We start from the raw sequence: 17,037 nt of genomic DNA, 5'->3' as shown, positions 1-17,037 counted from the left end.
TAGTAACTTTTTTTTGAATATTATATGTAGTAACTTTAAGACCCAAAAGCAATTTTAAAAGTTCATTAAATTTTTTCAAAAGATGTAATCAAATATGATTTTAGTTTGATCGATATTTGAAATTAAATTACGTATTAAAGATCACATGAAAGTATGAGGTCTCATATCACTTAAAAATAGATGTAAAATGACGTATTTACAAACTCATTAACTTGGGTTTTTGGATTCAAGTGATGTGGAATGTGTATGTATGGAACTCTTTGGTGATTTTCTCATGGATTATAAAATTTTGGGGGCCAAAATAGGGTTATACCATATTTGGGTGAGAATATTCATATTGGTTAAGGGAACTTTGAGGAGCCAAGGGGGCCAGGGTCCCTGCCAGCCCCGCTGGATTCACCTAACGTGCACTGAGATAATGCGTGGTTGAGCGCTGCTGGGTCTAAAGTGCTTGTGGCTAGCGAAGAATGAATGCAGAAGGTGTAGCATTATGGACAATTTGGATGTAGGAAAATAATACCCAATCTCAAACATCCTCCAGTTTGTTTTAAAGTTTCCTAATAGTGAAAATGCAAATACTAGAACTTAAACGTACAATATTTGGGTAAAACATTTCTAAAGCATAGCGTAATCCTGTTTGATTTGAGATATTTGCATTACCTATTCTGTCATTTAAAGATTGAGTCGAAACATATTAAATCGCTCAGAAAACTTAAAGCAACAGCACTGAGGCATTTGGTCCAGTGGTATGATTCTTACTTAGGGTGCGAGAGGTCTCGAGTTTAATTCTGGGAATGCCCCTCTCGTTCCATTCCATTTTCAGTTCTCTGATTCATCTTTCCTTGCTGATGTTGTTTTGTTTTTTCTGTCTTTTAGACATCTTTAGCCCATCAATCAAAATCACGGAAACAGTTATTTCCATTTGAATTTTGAGAATTAAATTCTAGGTATTATATCCAGGTAATTGAGTAATTTCCTGTGAATATTTTCATTTTCAAGTTGTACCTTTATCGGTTAATTAATCTTCATTACATACAAAAAATATGATGTCCGACTAGTTCTTCTCACTTCTCACAGACTGGTCTTAAAAAGTCTTAAATTCGATACCCATATTTCCTGGAAATGAAAGACATGGGACGGTCAAAAGGTCGCTTGTCCATTTTGGCATGGTTGCCTCCCAGAGAATCAAAGACCGGAATTCTTTCTTTCTCTTTCGGTACAGGGCGGTTTTCTAATTCACGTAAATTTATGGTGGTCTTTATAACAAGACGTATTCTTCCTTATGACACTTAATCCCCTTCTTAAATACAATTAAGTTGCTTTCACCATTATTTTCCTTCTCAATAGAAAATAGTTGATATTTGCAACATCACGAAAGCAGAATAAGAGTGATAAAAGGTCTAAATCATCATATCTTGGTTAGTTGGTGAGTTCCTTTGGCTACCTAAATCACCCAACTTTTTGTAGAAAGAAAAGCATCTTGTTGTTCAATTAGCATCCTGTCTTTCCTTCGATTACAATCTTTCTCATAATTAATTTAATTCAGATCAAATTATTCGCATCCACGCCTTGAATTTTATACTCAAACTCAACCCATTAATGTATTTAATAGTTTTAAAACTACGCATTGCCACTATCATGCCAGCACTTTAAGCTTCACTAGCTTATATGATTGTTGTATAAAAACTGACAAATAGATAAACCTAAATTCTTTCTTAAGTTCTTTTGAATACAGAATCTTCCCACTCGCAGTAGTTAGTGGAGACATAAGCCAAAAACCCGTCTATGATTGTTCTGCTGATTCCATGTGGAATTATGAGGGCTGATGATAATTGTAAAGCTAACTAACATGAAACAAGGCAGAGTCGTGACAGAGCCGCCCCTAACACTCATGGACCCACCACCAATTTCTGGTTCACTTCAAACTTCAAACTCTGAGACATGTTCATCACATGCATCAATCATCTGAATTATAATGGACTCAAATCCTCTTTCTGCTCACAATTTCATTCTGCTACTCTTTCGTGATTTAGGCTTATTTCTACCTGGACTACAGTGTGATTTATCATAATCCTGTGGAACAACGACCGTTTGGATTGTGGTAAGCTGAAGATATGGTTGAAGGGCATGAGCATTTCGTTAAGAAAGCTGGCAGAGAGTTCCAGAAAACATAAACAAGGGATCTGAGCCATGAGGGCTTTGGATCCGTTCATGGTACAATCCTTAGTGTCACAAAAATACAATAGGTGAGATTTTTAAGCCTAGGAAAATTTATGGTGGATTGGTGATAACCTGAAGAATTTGGTTTGGCCTAGCTAGCTGCAGGTCAAGTCAAATGAATCCTACATTAGAGCAAAATCTTAGGAAGATGGGTGCAGAAAGGTGGTCCTAATTCTTGGCCATTACTTCAATTACGCACCTACACTTACTCATCATAAAAAAACAGGAAATAAAAAGAGGCCAGTGGCAAATGGTTATGACCCATGTGGGGCTGCTTTCCTTCAAAGCTAATGACTTGCATGGGTATAAAGAGGGTTTGTCTCTCAGACGAGGTGGGGAGGGGGACAATGATAAGTACACATTCCCTAGCCAACACAATGATATTCTGTCCATTTTAGACCAGCCATAACTTTCAAAATTTCAATTAACTGCATAAATTCGACGCCACATTAGCCGCTCATAAGATCAATTGGCTTTGAACTCGTCAGTTAAAAAGAAACAGTTTTGCAGGCTTTCTTCTCTAAACTGCAACCAGCTGGTTAATCTTTGACAGATAAATGAGTGCGAACGTTCATCTAGAACATCTGCAATTGCTCATGATCGTACCAACATGTGGAGTAGCCAAATCACCTTCCATCACGGTTCATGAAACATGAAGGCTCCATTCTGTTTTCAATGCCTTCATTTAAACAAGATGGAAATGTGAGATCCAAGAACATTGATATCGATAGGGAAGGAGAGCTTGCCAATGGGATGAAAACAGGGACTCCAAAAGAACGGACCAAACAGGGATCGTCACGTGGCGTGGTGGTGGCCAATGAGAGAATGTTTTTGTGGGATGCCCCCATAATTTAATAGCCTCTGTCACCGAAACAGATAAAATTACAACCCCATACCCCTCTTTGGCTTTCTTCTTCCCCAGCAGTCGAGCTGCATGTGAGAGTGTCTCCTGAGCAGGAAAATACACATGGAACACATACACGAATAATGAAGAAAATTCGATGGTCCTGGTCATAATTTTGGACTTCCCATGTGAAAGGCCTAGCAATCCAAGGACAAGCTTGTTGGATGGGTTTGCCTCTTAGTCAAACAACACTGAGATAGACCATTTGATTTGGCCCCATGGTATCCACCACCCACATTTTTAAGTCCTATTATTAACATCTCCCTTGCCTTTACCCGTCCTTATTAGCCATCGAGCCTGGCAAAGGCAATGGATTCTAATTTCTAAATAGTGTCTGTCAATTTATAATTAAGCTGGAATGTAAAATCAGATCTGAGTTCACAATCCCCTGGCAATTAGAAGGATAAGTCAATTTTTCCACTACAATCCCCTCTAATTTGTTTCTTGTAAGAAAAGAGTACTGTCAGTTTTGCATTTAAAGAATTTTTAGGTTATTTTACAGGATATACTGTTTATAAATGAAAATTTAACGGTCTTGGAAGAAAGATTTTTCTCTCCTCTATATGCTAAAGTAAGCCTGAATATCAAAATGCAAAAGAGCACTGTAACATACCCCGCCTTACGTGTCAAGCCACGTCATTATAATTAAAAAACAAAGGGTCTGCAATTTCTTTCTTTGTTCACTCAACGTCAATTCTGTGTATCTGGTCCGTTCCCTCTCATCATCTGCATCTAAAACCTTCTTCAATCCGTATTGATGCAGCCTCCATTCCAATATCAGACTTGGGGTTACAGGTAATTGTTCAGTTGGCCCATTTTATCAAAGCTGATAACATTGTTCCAGCGAAAAAACATACAAATTTCAAATGTAAAAGCTCTCTACCGTTGTTTGTGAAAATCAAATAAAATAAAATTCAGAAGTCTTGATATCAAACTATGCATGATCTCCCTTTGCAAAGGTACAACAACATATGTGAAAATCATCTCCATGTTGGTCTGAACCCCCACTTTCGGGTGTCTTTGTTCAATGACTGGTCAAGTTAAAGCTCGGCTTATCTTTGATTCTCTTTAAGAATCTCAGCCGTTTAGAGATGAAAATGATATTGAAGAACGGTGGGTGAGGGGAAGGGAAGCCAAAGGAAGTTTTGATTTCCAAACAGCAGAGAAGTGTAGAGAGGAGATGGGTCTTCTGGACATCATCTAAGCTAGGGGGCGGATTTTGAGATCTTTTCACTCTTCGTGCCTTCTGCATTTGATAGGCAAGACAAAAATAAAGCTGTCAAGTTTCATTCGAGGTGAAAGGGAGGGGTTACATTTTACAAACCTTACCAGGATGGTGATGACGTGTACTGACACGGGGCAATTAGTAGTATTGAACGGCATAGTTCCCTTACCAGAAATAAGATAATTTCTCTTTGGCTATTTAATGGCATTTTCCTGATTTTAGAAATTTCCCCAAATTTTGCAAGCCGCAGTTGTTGAACTTTTTCTCTTGTTTGTCAAATCACTGACAAAATTTGTTTTACAATTTTGAGAAGCATATTAATCCCAATATTAAATGTTTTCCCACCAATAAAAAGGTATATTAATTGTCAGAAAGATTCTATAGATCTTTTCCCCGATCTCACATGCAGGCTCAATTAAACTATTTTAATTTTGCAGAAATTGGCTACTGACCCAAACTGGAGAGTACAAGATCCAACAAGTTCACTTAAATCAACAACATAAACGGCCGGCATAGGCAAAATTCTATTGCCTTCTTTTTCCCCTCCTTTTGTCCCTCACTCTCTCTCCTAATTATAAACCCAACTTTCTCATAATTTGGTTGTGGTCATTGTCACACTCACTCCAAATTCATCTCTTTTATAAACAAAATTCAACTTTTTCTCCAAGTTAAAAAATAAATCAAATTTCCTCTTCTCCTTGGCCATAAGTATTTTTAATTTTTGACGGGAATTAAATCACATCAAGTAACATCTACGGATCAACTTCTAAGAAATGAGGTATCAAAATCTTTCTTCGGATGACACCACAACAGTTCTTTCTCTCTCTCCACATTCTAAAACGTGCATCTTTTGCTCTTTCTGAAATTGTTTCCGAAGTTAAAAGTTGGTAGACATGGCATTTTGTTAGTTAGGAACTCAAGCATTTTGGTATATTTCCATTTCCCAAAACTAATTGCACCACTATTCTTATGGGGTGATTGATCTCATGACTGCATACAGTAAGGAGTTAATAGAGGAAAGCATTATTATGACCTTTCTACGAAGGCCACTTTTTTAGCTTAAATTATGTGTGGTGAATTCAACAGTGGTTCTTCATTTTCTTGACAAACTTAAAAGTAAAATAATTATTATGTGCTGTGACGGAATGCCTCAATCGAGTCACTCCCTAAAAGTTAATTCACAAGTTTTCTTCTCTTCTTCTCCTTTCTTTACGCATGGTGTACAACATTTCTTACTCCATTCAAAAGTTGATATAATTAGGGATTCCAGGGCTAGGCTAGTTTTGCTTCCCAAGAAAAAACAAAGAAAGAGGAGGTAGGTTACAGTATGCAAGATATTCAATAATTCATAGTTAAAAAGTTTAACATTTTTACTCAATTTTTTTTATATTCATTAATCACAACGTTTAATCACATGAATCTATTAGTATCGTAATTTTTAATAAAATTATATTAATTTAATTTATAGTCTATACAATTACTACAATTAGGTTAACATTATTAGCACAACTAATTATAAGACTGAAAAGAAATCTTGAAAACCTAGAACGAAATTGCGACTAGGTTGGATCCATCCATATCGATGGTCTGGGGGGATGGAAGGACAAATAGCAAATGCTGATAACAACAGCACAAGGCAAAAACTGACAAACTGTTTTATCATGAAATCAAACAGGGTCACATGGATCTAACTTATTTTGTGTCACCATCTTCCGTTTTCCCCTTCAAATTAGGGGAAAATCCATGATAACCATCTCCAGTTTTGCCATCTTTGGTCACCCCTCTTCTCCATGCTTAAACATCACCATTATTGCAATTGCACTTAATTCACGGGGGGGCATCCCTCAATTCTTTTTTAAACCAACTTGCCTTTTTCTTTTCACTGCTGCTCTGCTCTCTTTGGCTACTAAAGGTGCCGTTGAGCCCTCAATCGTGTGCCACGGCTGGCTAAGCAGTAGATTGCTAGGTAGATGGATAGGGTTTTGACCATACTCCGAAACTTAGTGGGTCCCTTTACCTTGTTCAAACCCCAAAATTAGTGGACGCCTACCCTGATTGAATCATGATCATCATCACATGGATCACATTTTTTCACCATTTTTAACTTTTGAGAAACAAGTAGAGAGATTACAGGATGTTGTTTAGGTGATTTGGATAGTGTTTTACTCAATTTTTTTTATAAAAGAAAAAAAACTTCTAGACTAGCTCAACAAGTAGTTTTATTCCAACAACACTTGTCACAAAATCTAAAAGAGGAAGGGAATGTGGATCCAACGTTGTTGCAACTAGGGTGTAATCCAAGTTTTTATACCAACAACACTTGTCACAAAATCTAAAAGAGGAAAGGAATGTGGATCCAACGTTGTTGCAACTAGGGTGTACTCCAAGTTTTTATTGCATTAGGCAGGGCATAGAGATACAAGTGTTGTGGTTATGAGCAGAAAGTATAGACTTAGTTCACTGAATAACCCCATCCTCAGAGTCACGTGATGGACTGTTCAAAGAACACTTTCAACATTTCTTGTCTCCACTCTTCCCTATCTCCCTCCCCCCTCTGCTCTCCCTCACATGCTGCGCATTGCACACTCAGCTCTCCCTCCTAGATTTACTTGCTTCTTATAATAACTGGGAACTGACAATCTCTCGCTTTCTTTTTCAATTTTTTTACCCATACAGGACATCCACATCTTATCCCATGAACACATGAAACAATTAGAAGATGCTCCCATAGGCCCAAGCAGGAAAGCGCCTCCCTAGGTCCATGTGGCTGTTCATGTGCTGCATTTGCATCTTCCCATAGAATTTTAATTCGGATTACATAAATTAAGATTTTGTTTATATCATTAATTCTTTGAATGATGAACTTAATCAGATAATAAGGTGTTAAGAAATGGGGAATGAGTCAAAATAGTTACAGTTGGGATATTCCCTTTACCAGCTCACCCAACTTCGCTCACGTGTCCTCTAATCAAGCTCCTTATTTATTCCCATGTGGCTTCTAACTTCTCTATTAATTCATCAACTAAATCAAATGATATAATCTACATACATATATAGATTATATTTTACAAGATAAAGTATACTGTTGTAATGTGGAAGCAGCTTAATTTCTCTGCACAGAATTAATGCCAACTGCAGCGAAGAATTATTCAAGTCAATAAAATGAGGTAGCTGGCTTCTTTCAAGGACAAAAGAAGATGTCTTGAATGATAAGTGATGAAATAAGGTGTCTTTTAATTTACAATAATATTTATATATATAATATATAAAATATATTCCTGTGGTACTATAATTCTGATTCCAGAATCTATCCAGCATTATGCAAAATTTATGCTGCATTCAGGCTACTGAGTTTAATTTTCTTTTTCTTTTTAAAATTTGAAGTAATTGCACAATAACAATATAATATTGCTTATCGTTTCTTCATAATGATATGACTAATATTTGTAGTACATGGTCCTTTTTCAATTGAAATTAAAAATTCACGCAGTCAATATATCCGACATATATTTCAGCAAGAAAAGAAAAGAAAAGAAAATCTGTTGAATATTATAATAAATTTTAATTATATTTATTGCCTTGAAATAGAAAAAGTGAGATAAAATGAGAACTGGTACAAAGACCAATAATAATAAAATAATTGAATTTGTTTTAGGTTTCGTTTAATTAATATTTTTATTTTTTATATATCTATAAAAAGTTAAAAAAAAAAATTCCGAACTGCTCTCTAGTCTCTAGTCTCTAGTGTCTAGTGTCTACTTTACTCCCATGTAATCTTTTGACTTCAAATTTAGGATCCATTTACTGTTGATTTGTTCCAATAAATCATTTTCTATTATTCACATATTACATGAAAATAATCTCATTCCTTTGAAACAGAAATAATAATAATAATAATAATAATAATAAAATAATAATAGTACAAGTATTTACAAATTAATGATACAAATTTATATAATGGTTTGAAAGGGTGGCTCTTGTTGACTCTCTCTCTGTCTCTGTGTCTCTGTCTCTCTTGCTTCCCTCTCAACGTTTAAAAGGGCGCTGCAAGCTCTCATTACTATAACTGACACCCTTCCCCTGCCGCCATTTCTTAAAACCACCAAATTTCACCGCCAAATCTCATTCCCTCCATTCCATTCCTCACAAATTCAGCCAAATACAACATCAAAATCTTAACTTACCGATAGAAACCAACAATGTCTTTCAAGAACCGATCACCGCCGAGTCCTCAAGCGCAAGCGCAACCGCAACCGCAGGATCTCAAACAACGCGTTATTACTTGCCTAAACAAGCTCTCCGACCGCGACACTCTCGCCCTCGCTTCGGCCGAGCTCGAGTCTATCGCTCGAAACCTTACCCTCGACTCCATTTCTCCGTTCCTTAACTGCATCCACAACACCGACTCTTCGTCCAAGTCTCCTGTTCGGAGACAATGCGTAAGCCTTTTGGCTTTGTTGTCTCATTCACACGGAAACGCTCTGTCTCCTCACCTTTCTAAGATGGTTTCCACGGTTGCCCGCCGCCTCCGTGACCCCGACTCCGCCGTCCGATCCGCCTGTGTCGAGGCAACCACCGCAATGTCGTCTCACATCACGAAACCTCCTTTCTCGGTTTTGTCGAAGCCTTTAATCGAAATGCTTGTGGTGGAACAAGACGTGAACTCGCAGATTGGAGCCGCGATGTGTTTGGCGGCAGCGATCGAGTCGGCGCCGGATCCCGAGACGGAGCAGCTTAGGAAGGTGTTGCCGAAGCTTGGGAAGTTAGTGAGGAACGAAAGTTTCAAGGCGAAAGCGGCGGTGTTTGGAGTTATCGGAAGCGTCGCTAGTGTTGGTGGTGCCAGGAGTAAAGGAGTTTTGGGTTGGTTAGTGCCGTGCGCGGTGGAGTCTTTGAGTAGCGAAGATTGGGCAACGAGAAAGGCGGCGGCGGAGGCGTTAGGGAAAGTGGCGGTGGCGGAGAAAGAGCTGGCAACGGAGTATAAAGCGGCGTGTGTGACGGCTCTTGGAAATAAGAGGTTTGATAAGGTGCGGTCATGTGTATCTTTACTGGTTAATTGTTTTTTTCCCCGATAAGGGAAATAAGAAAAAGAAAAACGCTTATGATTTTTATAAATTTTGTTGTTACAGGTAAAGATTGTCCGAGAAACTATGAATCGTAGTTTGGATTTATGGAAGGAAGTTCCTGGAGTTTGTGAGGAGGCCTCAGCTTCTTCTCAGTCTGAGTCATCTTCAATAGGTATAATAAAGATTAATTTTGTTTAAACTTTTAGTATCTGATGATATTTGGAAAGTAATCTTGTCCAAAGCTAGAAAATTTGATAGTGCTATTTTGTTTTTAATAAGAAAAAAGGAAAATGATACTTGTTCAGTGTTAGTTCTGAAATTGTTTGCAAGTTACAGTTCAAATTTTTGAAAACTTTTTTTTGGTGCGATAAAATTTTGAAAATTTGAGTATTGCTATTATGGTGCTGCTGTAAACATTTATGCTTGGTAACTACTGCTTTTAATGATTTATGCTTGTGTGCGTACTGGTGGAAACAGATAATGGTAGCATTGGATGCTTCCCTTCAGTTACTAAAAGTGCCAACGATGCTGGTTTAAGGACTCCCCAATCAAAGAAAGCAGTCCCCGTGAGCAGGTCCCCTCCATCTGATGCTTCGCCTGAGCCCACTGCCAAGAAAGAGACACCCCTGAAGAGTAATAATAGAAATAGGAACACATCGATTTTTGGTAGGCTGGACCGCACAAAACCCTCTGATTGGAAGATTGAAATTGCTGAGCCAAAGTCTCTGTTTTCAAAGGCCTCTTGTGATGATAATATTGAAGAGAGTGACCTTGGAGTCTCGAGATCAAGAGAAAATGGGGACAGCAGAAATTCTAGGCTGGAAACAAAACGTGTACTCTTTGGTAAGGTCCGAGATGAAAAAGTCCCGAAATTTGGAGGTATGAGATCTGGGTCTCGGGTGGTTCCATTTCATGATGAGGAGAACTTAGATGTTGACGATGACAATGCAGCTGTCGAGGTTGATGAGAACCCTAGAGACATTGAGAATCTGTCTTTGATCCATGAACAACTTGCTCAGATTGAGGACCAGCAATCCAATCTATTAAACCTCCTCCAGGTAGTTTACTGAAGCTGAATATCCTCTTTCTCTTCCTTTACTTAGATTTTTTAAGTTTTGCACCAACCAGGTAATTCTTTTTTTGATTTCTTATTATTGTCATCTGTAAGTTAATGGTCAACTCTGTTTGACTTTGGTTTCCTGGTAAAATCCTTGGCTTATTATATTTGTGAGAATGCCCAGTATTTTCTGAAATTCTTTGAAGCTTGCATGTGCCTACTCCGAGTTCTTCAGCCATTCATGGAGGATATTTTGGGATCTACTTTTCAGAGTCTTTCTCAAGAATTAATGTGTGTGTGTTTTAGGAGAATAATTGGGTTCTGATGACCAAGTTAAGTTTAATTTAGTAAACACCTTGTCTATACTCAACTTTCTTTTGAACCAGCTACATTCCCCCCTCTCCACCTTTTGGAGTTCACTTAAGGAGGAGATAAATGCTCTCCTTGGATCAGTTTCTGATAATTTACATGCTTTGTTATGTGATATGCCTTGCATGTATTTGTTAGTAGCTTTGCTTTTCATTTTTCCATACTATGTTGTTTACACTTAATTAGAATCATCCTTGTATCATACTCTGTTAATGTTAAATCATTTTAATTTTAAGAACTGACATAATTATAATGTTTGTCTGATTCTAGAAATTCATTGGGAGCTCCCAAAATGGGATTAATTCTCTAGAGACACGTGTAAATGGCCTGGAGATGGCTCTGGATGAAATATCTTATGATTTGGCTGTTTCAAGTGGAAGGATTCCAAACATGGATTCTGCAGATAACACATGTTGCAAACTGCCTGGTGCAGAGTTTTTGAGTCCCAAGTTCTGGAGGAAAACAGAAGGGCGGTTTTCTATTTCAAGGTTATCTTCTTCTGGGCGCGTGCTTTCCCTAAATGCAGTACATAACACACCTGATAAAGATTCTTGTGCTGAATCATATAAGCCCGAAGTCAGCCAAAGGTATCTGCGTCAAAGCAGGGGTGGATTTGTTATGAACGCATTGGCTGATGCTTGCAGTGACATAAGAGAGAATTCAGGGTTTTACTCAAATAGAATATTAAAGAATACCATTCAAAATGCTGAGAGGGTCCAGGTTGGCAATGCTAGTGGTCCAGATGGGACTTCATCAGTTCCTTGTACAGCACCAATGAACCTTAGCAGCAGGTAGTGGAAATTTACTGTAAATTTTTTGTACTTTTTTATATTATAATTATAATTCTCTAGTCAGGTCAACATTTGCTCTATAAATTTGCTATAGTTCATAACTGTCCAGAATGCTTTGCGTATTTGAGTCAGTTTTATTGAAGTGGCAACAGGTGCTGCTCCTTATTTGCTTTCTTTTTTGATGAAAATGAATTCTTTAGGCCTACATGCTTATGGGAAAAAAAAAAATACTTTCCATAGTTTTAGCAACATTTTAGTTTACATATTATTTCCAATATCTTGTTGATCACCTTAAAGTTTACCTTGTTACTGTTGATAAATAATGCCAATATCACTTTACTTTATTTAGACACTTTAGATTTGATGTACCTAAAGGAGATAGAAATTAACGTCGTCTTGCAAACTGGCTTACATCTACAAAATAGGAAAACCAACTAGGACGATAGAAAATTTACAAAGGTATAAGAGCACAAAATATTGAAAGTGTGAAACCCAACACAAAGAACACGAAGCCCCAGATAATACATGTTAGACCACACCCCAGGATCTCAAGCCCTAAACATATTAAGGTTTTACTCCAATGTTGGGTTTGTTTTTTTTCCATGCTGTGCACTGCATCTTCTACAAACCTTGTGGAGCCCTCACATACAATTATCTCTCTCTATCATACTTCATCCTTGGTAATCAGTTCTCTTGCAAAAGAACACACTGAATAGAAAATTTAAATATATACAATACATCAAAGATTAAACTAACTAAATGTGATTAGCGTCATTAATGCTGCAGCTTAATTTGGAAAATTGAGTTAATATTCCTAAAATGCTTATAGTTTACTCTAAAAGTACAATGTTAGATAATTAATCACACAGCAGTGTTTCCCACCAGCTATTTGGTTTTGCTGATTTTTTAGCTTATTTATTATGTGGAGAGTGATGAGTTAAGGAAGCCATAAAGAAAGATAAAAAGGGGTGTGCTTGGGCAAGATATTGATTATGCATTAAATCACTCTTAAAGCAGTTCAGCTACTGTTAGTTTCCATCAGATCCTGACCATGAGACAAAGTTCTTTTGTTTTACTTCCGATGCCTGATGTGTGAAATTCACCATTATCATCTTCCTACAAGTGTTTGATTCACCAAATCAATTGTTTGATCTTTCTTGTTTATTAGATTTTCAGCTTAACTGGAATGGAAGCTAAGCTGTTTCGAACTATCGTAAGGTCGCAGACAGGCGCCTCAGATAATCAAAGCTCGAAGGTGAAATGATACGATGAAGCAAGTCATAGATCAAATTGTGATGTAGAAATGCAGCTATGCGGCTTGTTACACGAGATTGTAGGTTTGCCTTTGAAATTTATTAGTAATTATTAACCGCAATACGAGGGCAAGGCTTTTGCATATACAGTGTTTGCAATGGAATCCTTGCCCCATCACTGATTTATTTATTTTGCAATAGAGGCCCGATCTATGTACAGAGAGAGTCTATGTGCATCTCTTTTTAGCTTGTCATTAGTTGCTATGTATGTCATATAATTTTGAATGTCATGCGATGTATTTTAAACAATGGACAAAGAAAAAGGGATACACACACTGAGATATGTTTCTATGAAACTGTTTTAGTTTAGACCACTATATCTGTTATAGTTACGTCCAGCAAATGTTTGGCTACAGCCTAAGCCTAATACAAATTCATTATTGGGGTAGGACAGGGATAAAGCTGGTCAATAGTTGACACTTCCTTTCCAGTTTCTTCTACGATAACTGCGGCTGCATTCCTTGAGTGGGTAGCATGCAACATAACAGATATCAGAGATAGCAGGTAAGCCCATCTGAGCTGGGTCTATGTCTACCCTCTGGGATCCCACTTCCTTCAACTACATGCTATTTCCTTTGGCTACTTGCTACAGTCATTGAAATATTAATCTAATTACATTTTAGGTAATAATTATTTAGTTGACTTTTAAGTCAAATTCACTAAAAAAAGTTTTTTTATTAATTAATTTACATTAATAAATAAAATTTAAAAGTTAACTACTAAACATGATTTAGTTTTATTATTAACTTGCATATACAAAATTATACATTTATTTTTAGTATTTATTTCACGTAAAACGAATGCAATTATTTGTTTAGTAGAAGAGATTCAAATGGTACTCTTTAAACAGAGGATATGTATATATCAACCACTAAACGAAATATTTGAGTTCAAAACCAGTACAACTTTAGGTTAATATCATTTAAAATATTAACAAATTAAAATGTTCATTAAAACATTTTGAGTGGGAGCAAATGAGGCTTCAAGAAAATAGTATATAGGAATTTGATTTGGAATGACAAAAATTATAGTTTTTGACTAAAAAATTCTCATCAATGATTTTTTTTCTAACCGTTTTTTTTTTTTATAATTGGTGGAAGGGGGATTCAAATCTTGTTTTTTAAGTAGAGGATTCATGCATCAACTAATGAATTAAATGTTCCGGTGCTTCAACCGTTTTATATAATAAAAGAAACGATTAAAGCATATTAAATTACCTTATAGAAACAAAATTGAAGCAAAGGGCAAATTGGCCAAATAAGAAAAAGCTCTTAATGAGAGTAAAAGACAGAGACATTGGTAACAGTGCTCTAATGTACCCTACTTCAGTATATATAATAATAATAATAACAAAATGTATGTATTTAGGATTGATGATTTATTTATTTTTGTTTAAAAATAAAATAAAATTGGTATTTGACAAGCCTTGATTATGTTGAGGAATTTCAATTTGAGTGATGGATCAGTTAAAATGGGCGGGAAGCTGTGTCTCCTTTTTTGTTTGTCATTTTTTAATTTTCAGAAAAATTGGGCCCAGTTCTGGCCCATAGCAGTCCATTTTGCTTTCTAACAACCATTCGAAGTTTATTCCAATGGTCCAATCTCAATCGAGCCATTCCCCCCATTTTCCCTTGTACTCAATTTTCCGAGTAAAGGTGTAGTAATCAATTTCATGAATACCATTAGTTTTATTTATTTTTAAAACAATGAACAAGTCCATATAGGAGGCAATATTTAAATGTTTTACCTTTTTCCTTTTTCCTTTTTAAGAAAAAAAGACTAAGAGCTGTTAGATTATATCTGAATTACATTGGAACTAGCTTTTTGAAAATATTATAAACAAATTTACCATTTATATAACAAAATACTCAGATATAATTGAATAACTTTGAAGGTAACATCATTATTTGATACAATACATTGTAAAGGTGACTCGATATTCTTTCACAGGGTTTAAGTAGATAATTTTATTAATTATATTTTTGGTGACGGTAAAAGGGGAGAAGAAAGTGAGATTAGTCCATGGATAAAAAGGAATTGTTAATGATTGAGGTGTTGGGAGATTTTGTGGGTCTTGTACGTGTCCATTGTCACATGTGGTTTGTGACTTGGCACCAGCCTCCCCTAAACAAAAGCTATACGACTTGTATATATCTAAAGCAAAGGCAAAGGTACAAAGGTGGTTGAAGGTGCAAGTGTGGTCCATAATCAGCTTAATGGCCTGCTTTTTAACTGGCAAATGGGAATACAGATGAGCTTAAAAGTGGGAAAGGAGAAACAGACTAGTGTGGCGCTATTCTCCTGTGTAATTCGTCTTGTATCTCTTCTATGCTTGAATCCAGGGGCTAGAGTGCTCACCACCAAAGATATGGCATTGGAATTTTCTTTTATAAAAGCGATTCCCCTAAACATTCTTCTAAATGCAATCTAGTCAATAAGGTTTAACAAGTAAAATCTCTTATTTAATGCATATTATTATCGCATAATTTACAACAATTTACTCATAACAGTTGCTGTGTTAGAAAATTATTTAGAGAATGAAGTAAGAAAATTAAGAAATCAAGATGGTTTTTGAGACTCTGTACATCACTTTCTTTCAAGGTTTAATATGCTTCAAAGATACAACAATATCTCAAAAATTTTCATGTAGAATAGTGAATATTACTATTTGTGAAAATATTACTTATTATATGTTACATACGTGGGATTTTAACATATTATAATAAATGATGATATGACATGATAACACAGTTATTGTGATAGTTTTCACCATCCATATTAACACAACGTGCGAATAAAATATTAAGTGATATTTTGAATGATGACACTTAGTCAATTATTAATTATAAGAATTTATTTGATCTAAAATAAAAGTAAAAAAACTTGATCAAAGATAATAGAAGAATAAAAACTTATTTAAATTTTCTTAAATAATTCAAGAACTTTTTCAAGTATTATGTTAAAAAAATTTTATATAATTATGAAAACACATCTTTTTATGAAACAACTGAGGATGAATCAATATAATTTCTTATTCAATGGTAAAACGTAATTTTATAATTTAGTTAAAATTAAGAATATATTTTGTAAAAATATTCTTTTATTCTCTAACAAAATAATTTCTTACAATTAATTTGTATCAAATTTTAATTAAATTGAAAAAGTAGAATGATAAAATCCATGAGTTAAAAAATTGATTTAACATAAATTGAAACCTTATTCTGAGATTTATTTTTTTTCAACAATTATTTGTGGGATGGTAGTAATTTCATTGTCAGGAGTTTAGTAGTAAATCTCTATCGTTTCCTACGTGGGCAAAGAATTTCCGGACTTGAAAGAAGAGTGACAGATGCATGATGGAAAGAAAAGTCAGTGTGTTGACGTTTTGTTCCCTTTGATGAAGTGGAAGAAGAAGAAGAAGAAAGGAAAAGAAAATTAAAGGGAAAAGAATATATCTTTAAGTTGAGATTTCACATGTTAATGCGTGGATTAGACGAAATTGATGTAAGAACAACCAAACGTTGGGCGGCCAGCTCACATGGAATGAGGTCCACCCACTCTTAACCCTACTTTATCTTTAGCATTCTGCCTATAATAATGAATCAAATTATCTGCACCTGTCCCCAATAATTTTAACTAATTCCAAAATTCATATTGTTTCTCTCCAATTCTTTTTTTTTTTCCTTTAAAAAGCAAATAAAATAGATTATAAAACGAGAGTGTCATTAATTGAACGAAGGTTGCAATGTGCTGAGCACAACATTATGGGGTTGTGCCATCATCAAGGGGAAGGAACAGTTGCAGAAAGCCAAAACATAAATAAAATAAACAAACAAGCATGTTAGAGGGAAACCATTAACCGACTACCTAGTCACGGGAAAATTAAGTGTTACTTTAATGGGAAAATATGCAAGGTTCTTAGCTGCTATCTGGAGTTTATTAGACCCTTTCATGTCACAAGGTCAACCCATTTTGCTTTTAATTAAGGTCATTAAAATTTAAAATCCCAAACTTTAGTGAAAAAAAAAAAAGGATTGATTAAGCATTTATCGATGAAGGGTGCAACTTGAAGCAAAGAATAGATGTGGTTATAAG

At 35.7% G+C, this 17,037-nt stretch overlaps 1 protein-coding gene across 4 annotated transcripts; it reads left to right on the top strand.

The window, feature by feature from the left end:
• Window positions 1-8,318: 8,318 nt before the first annotated feature.
• On the top strand, window positions 8,319-15,396 carry LOC18609337 (ARM repeat superfamily protein). Of its 4 annotated transcripts, none has more exons than XR_001930026.2 (6): window positions 8,320-9,373; window positions 9,476-9,584; window positions 9,890-10,470; window positions 11,109-11,629; window positions 12,798-12,962; window positions 13,337-15,396. XR_001930026.2 is itself a non-coding variant. In XM_018129835.2 (5 exons), the coding sequence occupies exons 1-5, from the start codon at window positions 8,549-8,551 to the stop codon at window positions 12,808-12,810; spliced, it is 2,049 nt and encodes a 682-aa protein (XP_017985324.1). In that variant the 5' UTR covers window positions 8,320-8,548; the 3' UTR covers window positions 12,811-13,256. The 4 variants fall into 4 exon arrangements, 2 of the variants coding, with proteins under 2 accessions (XP_088660204.1, XP_017985324.1); XR_001930027.2 differs by having other exon boundaries at window positions 13,332-15,396; XM_018129835.2 differs by lacking the exon at window positions 13,337-15,396 and having other exon boundaries at window positions 12,798-13,256.
• Window positions 15,397-17,037: the final 1,641 nt, after the last annotated feature.

The sequence above is a fragment of the Theobroma cacao genome, chromosome 2 (genome assembly GCF_053813885.1).
Source record: "Theobroma cacao isolate CCN51 chromosome 2, ASM5381388v1, whole genome shotgun sequence".
Classification (NCBI taxonomy): Eukaryota; Viridiplantae; Streptophyta; class Magnoliopsida; order Malvales; family Malvaceae; genus Theobroma; species Theobroma cacao.
Note: the sequence above shows the minus strand (reverse complement) of the source record. Positions and strands in the feature narration are given on the sequence as shown.

Bases quoted from the DNA above. Each gene is read 5' to 3' on its own strand.
- LOC18609337 (XM_018129835.2), top strand. From the start codon at position 8,549: ATGTCTTTCAAGAACCGATCACCGCCGAGTCCTCAAGCGCAAGCGCAA. The intron at 9,585-9,889 runs GTATAATAAAGA...TGGTGGAAACAG, and splicing joins GTCTGAGTCATCTTCAATAG to ATAATGGTAGCATTGGATGC. The intron at 10,471-11,108 runs GTAGTTTACTGA...GTCTGATTCTAG, and splicing joins ATCTATTAAACCTCCTCCAG to AAATTCATTGGGAGCTCCCA.